Source organism: Haemaphysalis longicornis, unplaced genomic scaffold (genome assembly GCF_048455015.1).
Source record: "Haemaphysalis longicornis isolate Haplotype H1 unplaced genomic scaffold, Haemaphysalis longicornis Haplotype H1 scaffold_1, whole genome shotgun sequence".
NCBI lineage: Eukaryota > Metazoa > Arthropoda > Arachnida > Ixodida > Ixodidae > Haemaphysalis > Haemaphysalis longicornis.
Window position 1 is genome coordinate 281,436,271 of NW_027526203.1, and position 13,765 is coordinate 281,450,035.

The following is a 13,765-nucleotide window of genomic DNA, read 5'->3' on the forward strand; positions in this document are numbered from 1 at the left end:
TATTTATTTTTTCTGGCCGCAGCGTTATCGCAGTCTCGACGCCGCCTCTTGCGCACTGCATCAAGGGCCCGCTCTTGCGCTCGGTGTCGCGGTCCCGCTCTGCTTCTGGGGCCGCCGGAACAGCCCAACGGCGAGGTTCATTCGGCTGCACGGGCACGCTCTAGTTCTTTCACTGCCACGTGTGCGACGCGGCGGCGACGGTCGCATTCCCGAAGCTCCTCGCAGCGTCGTTGCTCGCATAGAGTTTCACACTAATATACGTATGAAACTTTGGTTCCTCGTACTAACGCGCGATACGCAGCGAGTGTGTTATCTTTTCTTTTGTAGCTCGCCAACTACGTCACAAATCCATGGCCATAGCGCGTTTCGCCGCGAAACTTCGACGTTCCAAGCTTTCTCTTTGTGGCTTGGCACTCCACGCACTCAGTTTCTTTCTCGCATGCACGCTCCATGCTTCGGAGGTTTTTCTGCTCGCTGACACGCAAACGGTTTGCTCTAGCCATATGCAGCTTTGCTGTAAACAAAAACAAAACAAAAAAAAAAGCTGACGATTAAGATACTCCCTACCGCGAAATTCGAGTGCCGCTGTTTCGACTTTGCAAAATACTGTTGAGGCAAAGAATTTCAGACAGACATATATGTATGAGCGGTGACGGCAAGCCTCTGCGTCGGCGGCGCGAACTGCAGTCTTCTATAGGTGACGGCGCATAGCTGCTGCTTCGGCGGCCCGCATCTCTGGATTCTGGCAGCGGCAGTGCCGAGACGCTGCCCGAGCAGCTCGTTAATCTGCAGCGGCAGACGAAGCACTTCCTTTGTCTCAAGAAGTCATCGCGTCATCGGCGAACGCACGACGGCGCGTTTTCTCTTGGTTACATCATCGGACGACGGCGAAGGACGCCACGAAACCACAAGAACTGCACTTCAAAAGGAAGCCCCACCAATTAAACTCTGATAGGTAACTTCAGAGACAGGTCATGGAGTGTCTTTCCTTCACAGTCCGATACAGACGACATGGACATACGAGGTGATCATGATGGTGCCTGCTAAACTGAAAGTTTGAATGTGTGGGGGTTGAGGACCCATTAGAAACAGTTGCAGGTGCCCACGCTGTTGTCCTGCACTCGTCTAGGTTTGGCTGCGGTACAAAAGACAAAAAAATTAGAGTGTGGAGGCAAGACCAAACTTTTTGGTCTTTCCACTCTGATTTGTAAGGTTGTTGTGTCATGCTCAGTTGGTCTCTCAGAGAGAAAACATGTGCTTTGAAATCTACTGGTAAACTTGAGCATCATTTGCTCTAACTTAAATGCAAGAATAGGCCCTGCGTGCAGTTTCGCACGACAATTTTCATTTCGCTAATTGCAGCCCAGTAGCAACCTGAAAGTGTGATTTCATGAAGCCGCATAACACACTGCATTCCTGAAAACAAATAACACAGTTTGCATGAAGGTCTGAAGGTTTATGCTCGTAACCAGAATACAGTGACATGACAGGCGAGCTCAATAACACGGGCATACTTTCACAAATAGCCGTAAGAAATATAGGCAAGATACAAGGTGTCCCATGGTACATGGACCAGGCTTTGAACATCTCTTTTGATGGTCACAGGGGCATTATATTCTTCTCCATAGTGCCTACGTGCACTGAAAAGCATTTTAATGCTTGATGCATTACTAGGTCACCTGTAAAGAGTTTGTCACTGCCTACATGAGCCGTAGTGTACCTCCCCCCATGCACTAAGCTTGCAGAATGACCAAGTAGGAGAGCGATTTTTCAGTGTCCATTTATCTTTCTGTCACATGAACCATTTTATTGTTCTGTGACTCACCCTCCTGTCATTTTTTTCTTTCTGTACACAAAGGTAGTGCGTTTTGTATAAAAGAGTAGGAGGGAAGCCTTTTTTCTCCTCTGCTTCCTGACCTCTGTTGCTTCAATTTTCCCTCGCAAATCCTTGTCCACCTAAACCTGCCGCTCACAGCGATCCCCTCTTGTACCAATCCTCCCTTTTGCAATTCATCTCAGAGCTTATCCTTCGTACAATTACCTGCCTCCAAAACCATTCCGCTCCTCTAATTTCCCCATAAAATCACCCTAATGCTTCCACCACAGGGGCGGTATTCTCGAGTTTGTCCCTTTTGCGTCCCTTTCAAAAGTGCTCCTTTTGGCGAGCCCTGATTGGCTTAAAGCAAACTACCGGAAGTGACGTAACGCAAGCGCGGCAAACCTACTGTTAGCGCCCATTGCTTAACCGGAAGTACGTCACGATGAAAGGGACTCAAAAGGGACGTTTTCAAAAGGGACAGTTACGTGAATACCGCCCCAGGTCTGACAATCTACTGGGGTAGTTGCTTTTGATACAAGAGTGCATCTTGAACCCCAAATTGCGGGATCACGATAGTGTCCCTAACAAGAAACTGATGAGTGGGAAGGGATCTTTTTGTTACTTGCGGTCCCACTCCTCCACCCTGCTTGCAACTGCTATGAACAACAACAGAAAAGACCACTGGACATTAGGACCCTACTTCCCATTCTGCTCCTGACCTTAGTGATCAGCGAAATGAAATGCCACTGCTGCCTACACCACAGGATATCACTCCCTCCTTGCCAATGAAATACGTAATGCCTCCACCATTGACACAGATATTGCTGAGAGATATGCATTGCCCGGGCAACTGCTTTTTCCCCCCATCATAACAAATCAGTGGGTAGCTACGGTTACTTCTTGATCCCCTAACAATTTTTGAACTTTTGCGAGTATTAAGTTGTGCAATGCTAAAAGAAGTCATTGCTGCATTTTTTGAAGCAAGGCCAACAATGTAGTACTATTTGTAGGCGTTCAAGTGCACAGAATGTCAAAATGTTCAGCCACAAAATGCAGCCACTGGATTCGTGCAAAGGCAGCAGACATGTGACGTTCGCATCGGTTGGTTATATAAAGGTTGACTGCTCTCACCACGTTTTCTTTAGATCTAAAAAAAGACACTCACAGATGTATGAAACTTTTTGAAATTGGTCTCACTAGGTTCTCAACACCCTCTCAATTGAAGTAATCAAGCCTTTAATGATGTCACCTCAACTCTCCAGTTCCTTAGTGTACAAGTACTGTTAAGTGTGTTTCAGCACTTAAGCGATTACAGGAACAATTCTATGCTCACTGCTTGGTAAATGTTACTTGGGGCACACAGCTAAATCAACAGCAAACGGTGCAAGTCATACTGCGGCAACATTTCCTGCAAACGTCACAACCAAGCTTCACACCCCCACTCATTTGTGTGCCAAAACGAACAATGCCAGAAAGTAGCGAGAAACAGGTACGAACGAATACAAGTGCCTTTCAGGGAAGAGCACATAACAACAAACGCAAACATCACAAGCACACGAAACTGCAAAGCTTACTGTAAACTTCACAACTTTTCCTGCCACTGCTCTCACACATGAAATGCCTCCTCTGCAGCAGCTTAGTCTTCATTACTCTATAGGTCGTGACCACCACTCACAAAACAATGCAATTCTACTGAATACGCACAAAGAATTACACACACTCTTCCGCCACTCTGCAATGGTCTGGCGATGTTGGAAAAATGGACACACTACTTTCATGCGGGCCAGAAGACCTCCCTGCCCTTTCTTGTTTTCTTTCTTCCACACGAAGTCTCTTAAAGTCTCCGTTTTGTAGCTCAATGCAATGCTGTTGGAGTCATGGATAAATTAAAGCCTGTGTATAACTGTGGCCAGATACAGCCTGGTCAGTTTGAATACGGTTACCTGACAGAGTTATTTCACTGCACACTGTTCAGCACAAACGTCACCATCACCATTATAAATAATGCAGGTAATTACGAGATACTTGCAGAACCAACTTCAGTATATTTGAGAAGATAGGTTCATAGTTATTTATATTTGCGGTTCACTCATTCCTGACAGTACAAGATTTGCAGCAACTGCATGAACCAATTTATCATGTGCAATTTACACAGGCACATAGGTATTCTTGGTCCTGTTCCCATCAATGCACAAAACACGAGACAAATTTCATCTGGGCACAATAGACTCCCTGAAAACAGACTCCCACAGCACCCCACAAATGCACAAAACAAAACGGAATACACATCACTTAAATTCGTCACCAAGCTATGCTACTGAAACCTAGTTTCCTAGGTGAAAATGATTACACCAGTATGTACCAGTAAGTACCCGTGGTGTTCCGAGCTATTATTGGCCCCAAAATGAGAATGAACAGAAAACTGCTTTCTTTTGCATGTAGTAGACACATATTGTTCACGAACATAAAACACTGCAAAAAAAAAAGAGAGAAAAGATTCTGGTTTGGTATATGCAAGGGCGCGCACGCACCACATTCATTATGTGAGTCAATTACAGTGGAATGTCAACAATTTTAACTTGATTAATTCACTCAAGCCGCCAAATAACTAGAATGGGTGCCCTGTTCACATTCCTTCGTAGTACTGCACATTTAATCCGATTGAATGATTGTGGGGTTTAATGTGCCGACGCTACACAGGCAATGAGGTGCGCCATGGTGGAGGGCTTCGGATTAATTTTGACCACCTGGGATCTTTACCGTGCGCCGAAATCTTGAACACGGGTGTTTCCATTTTTCGCCTCCATCAGAAAAGCGGCCGCCGCGGCCGGGATACGCAGAATTTGAACACCACCTTTTATAGATTTTTTGCTCCCGTTGAGTTTGAATTAATGAGATTATGCATCGTTAACATACCTTTGCAACCCACTGAAATAAGGCAGGTGAATCTGAGTACGCAAAGCTCTGGAATGAGCTGGCTGGTTCACACTTAACGAAGAAATTGAAGCTCAGAGAATGAGGATGGATAAACATGTAATCCTGTGTCCCGCACTGTATGTCACTCTTTGCTTCTCTCCTTGCACTTTAAGGGAACCAGAAAGACAACAAATAGCCATTTTTTCTGTGAAAGTACTACAGCCTTTGGTAACTCACTCAACTACATTTTGGCCCCGAGGACCTTTTTTTTTTTCCCTCCCACAAAAATGTGCCAAACTTCAAAATTTTGCACTATGCAATATGAGCAGTCATGTCATAGAAGAAATGCCAAGAACAGTGATCACTGCACTGACTTTGTGCTAGCATTCAACTGGCCCGACCAAACGGAACCACAGGAAAAATTGCCCAATCATGTTTCTTGGTGGAAGCTTGTGCTAACGGCTGCAAATCGCACAAACTAGTCCTTGTGATATCACTCGGGCAGTGAGAGAAAGTGGCTGCTGAGTTGCCAGTATTTCATCTGTTTTCCTCATTGCTTAATTAACTGCATGAAGTTTGGATTAAAATGAGAAAGATTGTTATTCGGATGCGATGATCTTTCAAATGAACAGGAATTGTATTTTGTCTTCATGGTAAGATAACTTTGGCCCAACATTAATAGTGCCCACAGCTCAGCAGAGTTAGATCAATAGATGACCAGCACATTGTCACAAGACTGTCGGCGTATTTCCCAAGCATTTTCTGCCGACATTAACAATATTCCTGTTGTAACTTCAGCATATAATGGCCTTTAATGGTTAGCGGGGGCCACTTGAACAGACTTTGCATTTGGTCAAAGAATAAATAATACTGCCCCTGTGCTGCCTCAATGGCACCAAGTATAGAAAATCATGCTTAAAAGGAATGAAAACTTAATTCTTGAGACACTCATTCTTGACAAGCAGAAAAAGCGGGCCACAAGAGAGATTACGGAAGTGTTTTGTATTAAAAAAGAAGGAGATACGTGTGTAAGTCAACCGTCGGTCATGTTATCAGACGCTGAATTTGCTTTGTTGGAAAAAGGCTGATAGAGTGTCACTCTCATTTGCTTCTCTGTTTGTAGACGTGTGGTACAGTTTTTTTGTTACCCCGCTATCTTGCCGCGTGGTATTATAATTTACACTATGTGATGACAGTGGCTTTTATTGTATGTACTATATATGTATGTGTGTTCGCAATTAAACTTTTCAGTTGCTAGTAGTGCTTCGTCCTGTCTTCTTCCTTGTACAAGTATTTTTCGCACTTTTCCCAACATGACCTCAGTGTTTGCTTCAGAAAACATGCTTCGACTAGCTCCACCAATCCTGCACTTCACTCTTCTGTGATATCGCAAAATGTAGTGTGGGAAATCGTATACGGTGATGGCACCTTGTTTTCACATTTCTGGCATTTTCTGAGGTAATAAGCAACTACCGCTCTACGAGTGGTGTATCTGTGTTCACGGCACTGCAATTTTCCAATATAGGTCCTTGCTTTTACCCGTGTCCCTTCAGGGTTCAAAGAGCTCGTCCTCTAAAGGATTCTGAGAGAACAGTTGACAGCATTCATAATTAAATGTTTTAAATGAATTGCTCCTTTTCACATTTTATAAATCGACAAAACGTCCCAAATCAACGTTCCATACATATTTTAGGTCTCCTCAATTAGTGAACGACACAGCAACACAGCAAGAAATGCCACATAAAACTGTGAACAAGGATTACCCCTACAGTGAACTTTGTATAAATCAAGGTTTAACACGCCTAACAAAAAGAAACCTTTTTAAAGGTTTAAAGGTACAAGAATTATACAAAATAAGTGGTGGAAGTCTAAAAATATGACAGCACATAAAATTGAACAATATCGCATTCATGAACTTCAACACAGAAATAAATTAGGGGAAAACAACATTAAAGCTTCTTTATAACATTGCTTAGGGGCAACTCTGCTCACTACATGGCATGGCTAGCAAAGAACCAGACCATACAACAAAGGAAAAATGGCCACGAGTTAATGGCACAGCAAAAGTTAAGCCTTGAGCTACTAAAGTTCTAGACAGCCGGACAACAAACATCAGAAATATTCGCATACATAAACATAGACAAAAGAGACAAAATATAAAAGAAAAGAAAAACAGTAGCACCAGATGGGCAGCTTATTAAGGCTCTTAACATGACTGTGAATAGAGAAAAAAGAAAAAAAAGTAAACTATACATTTGCCAGCTGGCTCTTATGTGCCTTAAAGAGCTTTCAAAAAAAGAAAAAAACTTCTTGTTCATTCAGCAGCGTCTGCTTTAGAAAAATGAACTACAGTCGACTCTCGGATAGTTCAAAATCGCTTAATTGGAATTTTTGGTTAATTATAACTGATGCGCTGGTTCTGGCAATTTTACATGCAATCCAATGGAAGGAAGTGGTTGATAATTTGAAGCTAAAACCCATATATCGATTAACTGGAAGTTATTTCGAATAAAAGCATCACGGTGATCATCATTTGTCAATAAATTCCCAATTTTGAAGCGCAAAAACAGTGCTGTGCTCTGTACTAATGTCAGCGCCATTGCAACTAAGCCAGCATGCAGTTCATAAAGCAGCAGGCCAGTTGAGAGTAGCCCCAGCGTATGCATCTCTCTTTCGAAGTTCCCAACCTTCTTTGTTGCATGCAGCACCATGTGAGCAGTTTGTGTGGTGGATGCTTCAGGCTTTGGTTTTGGCGATGTTCCGTGTCGTACACTTGACTTGGTGACGAAAGTCGAGATTAACGAAATCAAGAAGGGAGACGTGGTGCAGGCTGGCTTTAATAACAACTGTGTTCTTGCGCTTTTTGTTTAAAAAAGTTCGGTTAATTCGAAGTGTTTTGTGGTCCCCGTGGACTTTGTATGTAAAGGGAGTCGACTGTGGTACATATGTGGCACGATAAGACATTCATTGAAAATCCTATGTTACGTTCTGCTTATGCATCATTTCAGATAAGACAGCTTCTGGAAGAAGTCACAAAATATGTAGCCTCTACTTGGAACTACGAGACAGACAGGTGATTGGATAGCCCCATACTTTAAGTAATTGCTCCGCAAGCATGCAAATGCTTATGATAAGGCGTTATATTATACACCCTCTCACAATCACGTTTCCTACAAGCAATGCAGATTGGCTGCTGCTGTTATTCTAAAAGAAGAAATCCAAGCTATCTATGGGTGAAAGTTACAGCAACCATTTAATCAGGCCCGTAGGCCCACTCTATTGACAATACCAAGCACACAAGGACCTGCGCAGCACAGTCCGAGTAGTCGCCTCCGCCAAGAATTTTGTTAATGCAGTCAGCGTTAATGGAGGAGTGCATATCCTTTTTCTTTTCCCTCATGCAATTTGTAATGCTGTGGAAGGTACTTCTACGCCATGAGCGATGGCCTTGCACAACGTCAGCTTTGTGAGATTTCAGCAGAACTTTTTAGAGCGAAAGGAAGCCAATGCATCTGGGAATGAATTTCGGAAATCCTGTGCTTCACCTTAGGGTCGCGCAACAAGGCTGTACATATGGGATGCATTCCATTAGCGGAGAGCAAATGCTTGCAAGTTTCTCAAATATGCTGTGGGCACACAGGTGGATCCCATCACTAGGTCATGTTAACCATTCATGACCACCCGTTATGCAGTAGTAGTAGGTACGGGTTGGGGCTTTTATTTCAATCTTTGTCTGTGTGTATGCATTTTTTTTTTTTGCTTGGCCTCAAAATAAGTGAAGTAAAGCGCCGGTGTTCACAGTCCGCTCCTATCTGACAGCGACTCCTGCAAAGGTAACCGTGAAATCAGCCACGGTTACTAGGATAGCATGCACTACTGGAGTGAGACAAAAGGGGGATGGGGTCGGGGGCATGGTTACAGTACCCTGGAGTGACTCGCTCGGAAATTCTAGCGGCAGCAGGAATTCTAGTGTGCAAGCGCTGTACACTAAACTGCCAAATGGGTGCAGCAGTTCCTCAACAATTTGTTTCAACTGTCATGTTCAATTTGTGATTGTGCCTCGATCCAGGATGATTTGAAGCCATACATAATCACAATTAAAAGAGTAACATCATCAATATATTGAGGTAATGTGAACAGAACATCCTGCCACAGTACCTATTTTGTCAGACGGTAGTTGGATGATCTAGCAGCTGTGCTACGTTTCACAAGACCAATCAAACAAATATCTACCACATTTTTTTCCCCGCGAATCTGTTTGTGCAACCTTGTCCTTCCACACAACAAAGAAGCTGTAGAAAATAAGTAATCATCAAACGAGTTGGTACATACACTGCTCAATGACATGTTTGGATGTGCGCAGCTGCAACTCACAAAAGACCTGCAGATGCCAGACACCTAAAGAATTCCTTTGTAGAAAGTTTTTGCAGGTGTCTTGCGATAAGGCTTACGATAAGATGCCTAAAAAGGGACAAACATCGAAAAACACAATAGCACATAAAGTGTGCTGCAGGTAATGCTGATTAACGAAAAGTGCCAGCGTCAAGGGAAAGCAGACAATGCAAAGATAACGCCTGCACATTACCAGAAGCACATAAAGAAAACCTGACCAACCGTAGCGATCTCTGCTCAGTGATGTGTAAAAGCAGCATGAAGGACTGTGGGGATTCGAAATAAGCACTGCTGAGCACGAGGACGCGGGTTCGATTCCCGGCCGCCTTTCTGATGGAGGTGAAAAGCAAAAACGCCAATGTGTACGAGATTTCGGTGCACATTAAAGATCCCCAGGTGGTCAAAACTAACCCGGAGCCCTCCGCTACAGCGCACCTCATCGCCTGCGTTGCGTCGGCGCGTTAAACCCTACAATCAATCAATGAATTGAAATAAGCACAGAAAAGGGGTGTTAAACTTCACATTACATAAACATGAGCTTTCTGCTGTACATGAAAAAGCGATACCTGGCTCACATGTCATCGCGGGTATGCGAGTTTATTGACCATGTTCAAAAGATGCTTCAGGATGCCTCAAAGGGCCCATGAAGACAAAATACAAGTTGGGTTCATTAAATAGACTGCTTTGTACTGATAACAACGGCCTAAATTTTATCGTAGACTTCAAGCAAATCATGGAGATATATTACGAAAAACATACAATCCAGTGGCGATTCCTCAGCCACTTTACTGCGATTTTTCTACGTCAAGAATCTTTGTACGATTACCGGCCGCTGGCCTAAGCCACCGCCAAAAAGCATGCCTGAGCGATCGTAGCGGGGCCTCTAGTTTTGTTTGATCACTTAACTTGAATGCTAATATGCAGTTACACACTGATAACTATGTTTTTTTGTGTTGGCCCATATGATGTCACTCCTGCCTATAACACGTCCCTATAGAGCAAAATTTGGAAGTTTTTCAAAATTGCTTGCGTTTTTTGGTTAGAAATTGTCTTTCATGGCTGCAGTGGAGTTGAGTGAGTTACTAAAGGCTAGTTATTTCGAATTGAACAAAGTCGTAATTTGTCTTCATGGCCCCTGTAATAAGCTGCTCCATGGAATGTATCAGCAGAAGCAAATTCAATTTAAGAAAAAAAAAAAAAGCTGAAATTAAAACGATTCTGGAATGCAATGTTAGAATCATTAACAGCAGCAGCCAATGAACTTCCACTTTCAAATGAATGCCCATCCCATGATCTCCAATAAATGAAGAAAGAGCACTAAGCGAATGAAAGCATTTGCACAATAAGTTTACCCCCCTAATTATTTTGTATCACCTATTAAAATGAAACATTTAGTTATAGTAGTACCAAGGCTATTGAGTATATTCTGTCAGGTTCAGGAAAGTAATAAATATGCAAAGAAACTAATTGAACGAGACTACGTTTGTATAACCCAAACCCAAGGTAAATACACACAACAGACACAGATACACAGATACAAGACTAACAAAGGGAAAGCATGGCTAACCCTCGGCAAAAATGAGAAAAAGTTCTAATAAAGGAAAGAAAGTAAATACATGGTTGTCACCAGCACGGGCCCGTAGCACCTCACATTCTGGTAACACAATCGCGCCATGGTCGCATCTCATAGCTGATGATAGTGCAACTGGCTCTGAGCTCTCATCCCCAAGTGGCAAACGCAGCTCTCTTGGAGTGTCCCTATCTTCCACCAATGGCTGGCGAGACGACTGCTTGCGGAGGAGAAGGCATATGGTTTTTGGTTGTCAAGGACGTCTTGGACGGGGCCCAGGCCACACTGCCTCTCCTTCTCTTCCCCCTGGAACTGCTTCCGATGTTGACAGTGTCCGAATGGCCGCTGCCCGGAGCGAGCTCGTGCCCTCATCTCGAGCATGTCGCGCCATGACTGGTGTCGGCGACTGACGCCTCATTTTTTCTTCCTTTTCGTCGCCGTCATCTTTCATCATCATCATCATCAGCCTGTCTACGCCCACTGCAGGGCAAAGGCCTCTCCCATAGATCTCCAATTACCGTATTTACCCGATTCTCACGCGCCCCCGATTCTAACGCGCACCCGATTTTCCTGGCAAAAAAACCGAAAAAACTTGCACCTCCGTTTGTAACGCGCACGGGACTTTGTGACCCAGACAAACGAATGCGAGAGAAACGGGGGATTTATTTCCCGAAGTAATCTCACTCATCTCACTCCTCGTCGCTGTCCGCTGACCACAACATCTCAGCCTCGGTGCCTTCAAGCGCGTTCGCGACGCCACACTTCTGAACGAACGTTCAACCATGGTCTATGGGATCGTGGCCCACCCCTCGCACGCCCATCCCGAGAGCTTCTCCAGAGGTGCACGCTTCAGCCGACCGCTCGCTTTGAACGCGTTGGAGCCGCTGCTGCCATTGCTGTTATCAAGGCGCAAGTGAAACGATTTGACGATTTGTGTGAACGCCCATAGAAAAGCCTAGGCGCCTAGGCTTCCTGCGTCCGAAAAATCGTTGCTAAAAGCTTTGGTGCCGTCTTGAGATGGCGATGGCGATGGGTCGGACGAAATTTCCGCTGTTTCGGCAGTTTCGGTTTTGTATCCGATTCTAACGCGCATGCGATTTTTCGGCCTATTTTTTCGGAAAAAAGTGTGCGTTAGAACTGGGTAGATACGGTATCCCTGTCCTGGGCTAACTGCGACCAATTTATCCCCGCAAACTTCGTGATCTCATCTTCCCACCTAACTTTCTGCCGCCCCCTGCCACACTTGCCTTCTCTAGGGATCCACTCTGTTGTCCTTAATGACCAACGGTTATCTTGCCTTCACATTACATGCCCTGCCCCCACCCATTTATTTTTCTTAATTTCTACTAATATGTCCTTAATATGCGTTTGTTCCCTTACCCACTCCACTCTCTTCTTGTCCCTCAATGTTACACATATCATCTTCCGTTCCATTGCTCGCTGAGTCGTCCTCAATTGAAGTTGAACTCTTTTAGTGAGCCTCCAAGTTTCTGCCCCGTCGTCATCTTTATGCACGTCTTTTTCCCGCGCGTGGTCTTCTGTGGTTGGCCTTCGTCTGCGTTTTCTTTGCATGACATTCTTGTATTAGTACTTGATAGCTTATTGTGCTTACAGTCCCAGGTCCTAGAAGCTGACAAGGCAACATTAACAAATTTCTCTGTTGTTACACACTACTTTGCCTTCGGTTCCTACCTGCTAAGGGTTCCACCTGCTAAGCAGACAAAAATCTATTTACAAACTTTCTTCGGATGCTTTAGTGAAATTAAAGCAGAGCTTCTTTACCTCTTCCCTACTATTTCTATTCACCTGAGCACAGTTTTACATAAATACAACAGTGGTCAGATGTATCAGCGCTTGTTTCACAAAAGAGAAATTGCCATGGGTCAGGGGCAATTCCAGGAGTGAAGGGCCAAGAAAGTGGATTTAAAACACGGATCCCAAGGACACAGAGGCCACTACAGAGAGCAACTAGGTACCTTTTGTGATGATGCTACAGCAACTGGCTCTACCTGCATGGCCTTGACAGGCGCTTCACTTGCACAAAAGTGCGCATAATGAAGAACATCCACGAGTCTGTACGTGGCCACAAGTACGGCCACTGGCACATATGGCAGACATAACTAATGCACTGTTCATGGATTTCCCCTAACCCATGACAGAAATACCAAATTCTTTTTTTCACTCATTCATCTACACCTTGATACAAAACTATGAAATTGAACACTTACTGTATTACACAAACAAATCTTAATTGGTACATCATTTCAAACCAAGTTTCTTGCAACAAAACCATCAAAGTATAGCACTAAATAAAATACCAATAATCTTATTCTACAACAACCAAAACACTACCCTGCTATCATTACTTCAAAGGGCAGGAATTGCAAAGGATTTCTTGACAGGTGGCTCGCGTCAAGCATTCATAATAGTAGTTACGCAACTTGAAACCCATTTGCCGGCTTCAAGTTACACCACCAAAAACCAGACAACATGGCAGCAGACACGTGCATGCCCATAGGGCGTCACCTCCAAAACGTATCAATGAGGAGTCTACGAGGAATTTGCTCCTGCATAAATATTGTTGCAAAGAGCAGTCAGTGCCATGTAGTAAGTAGAGTTGCTGCCCCAAGAAATTTAAAAAAATAAAAAATAAAAACTAAACAGAAAACAATGGTGAACTGAAAAGTGTGTGGAAACAGGGCTTTCAGCTCACACCATCACGTCTAACATTCCTGCAGGTTCGCACACAAGGCCTGAAGAAACCGTACATGACAAACATGCTGCTCAGAGCAGGGCCTGAGAAAACGGCTAGTGGGCCAAAGCAGCAGCAGCAGCAGCAGCAGCAGCAGAAGCAGCGCCAGTGGCTATGCCTCAAAGCCTGGGTCTGCTGTGTGTTCATGGTTTTTTCTCGAGGACCTGGAGAGCTTGCGCGGCGGCCTTCGATATGGCCTGGATTGCATGGTGCTTCAGCTCAGCAAGCACTGCTGCATAGCCCTCGGACTGCAGGAGCGGCCTGAAACAATCTGCACACAACAGACAGACCAGACAGCCAGTCAAATCTCCACGTA

The 13,765-nt window shown here is 44.3% G+C and overlaps 1 protein-coding gene across 2 annotated transcripts in view; it reads right to left on the reverse strand.

Annotated features, from left to right (window-relative positions):
- Positions 1–1,435: 1,435 nt before the first annotated feature.
- Positions 1,436–13,765, reverse strand: part of Vimar (visceral mesodermal armadillo-repeats) — a 68,242-nt gene continuing 55,912 nt past the window's right edge. Inside the window, exons 15-16 of one of the 2 annotated variants that reach the window (XR_013317759.1) lie at positions 6,054–13,720; positions 1,436–6,005 (exon numbers count right to left, since the gene is read on the reverse strand). Coding sequence is in view for 1 of the 2 variants with exons in the window: in XM_077678852.1 (XP_077534978.1) it covers positions 13,593–13,720 (128 nt within the window). In the remaining variant the exon portion in view is untranslated. Of the gene's footprint in view, positions 13,721–13,765 lie in introns of both variants that reach the window. The other variant, XM_077678852.1, reaches the window with a different exon arrangement.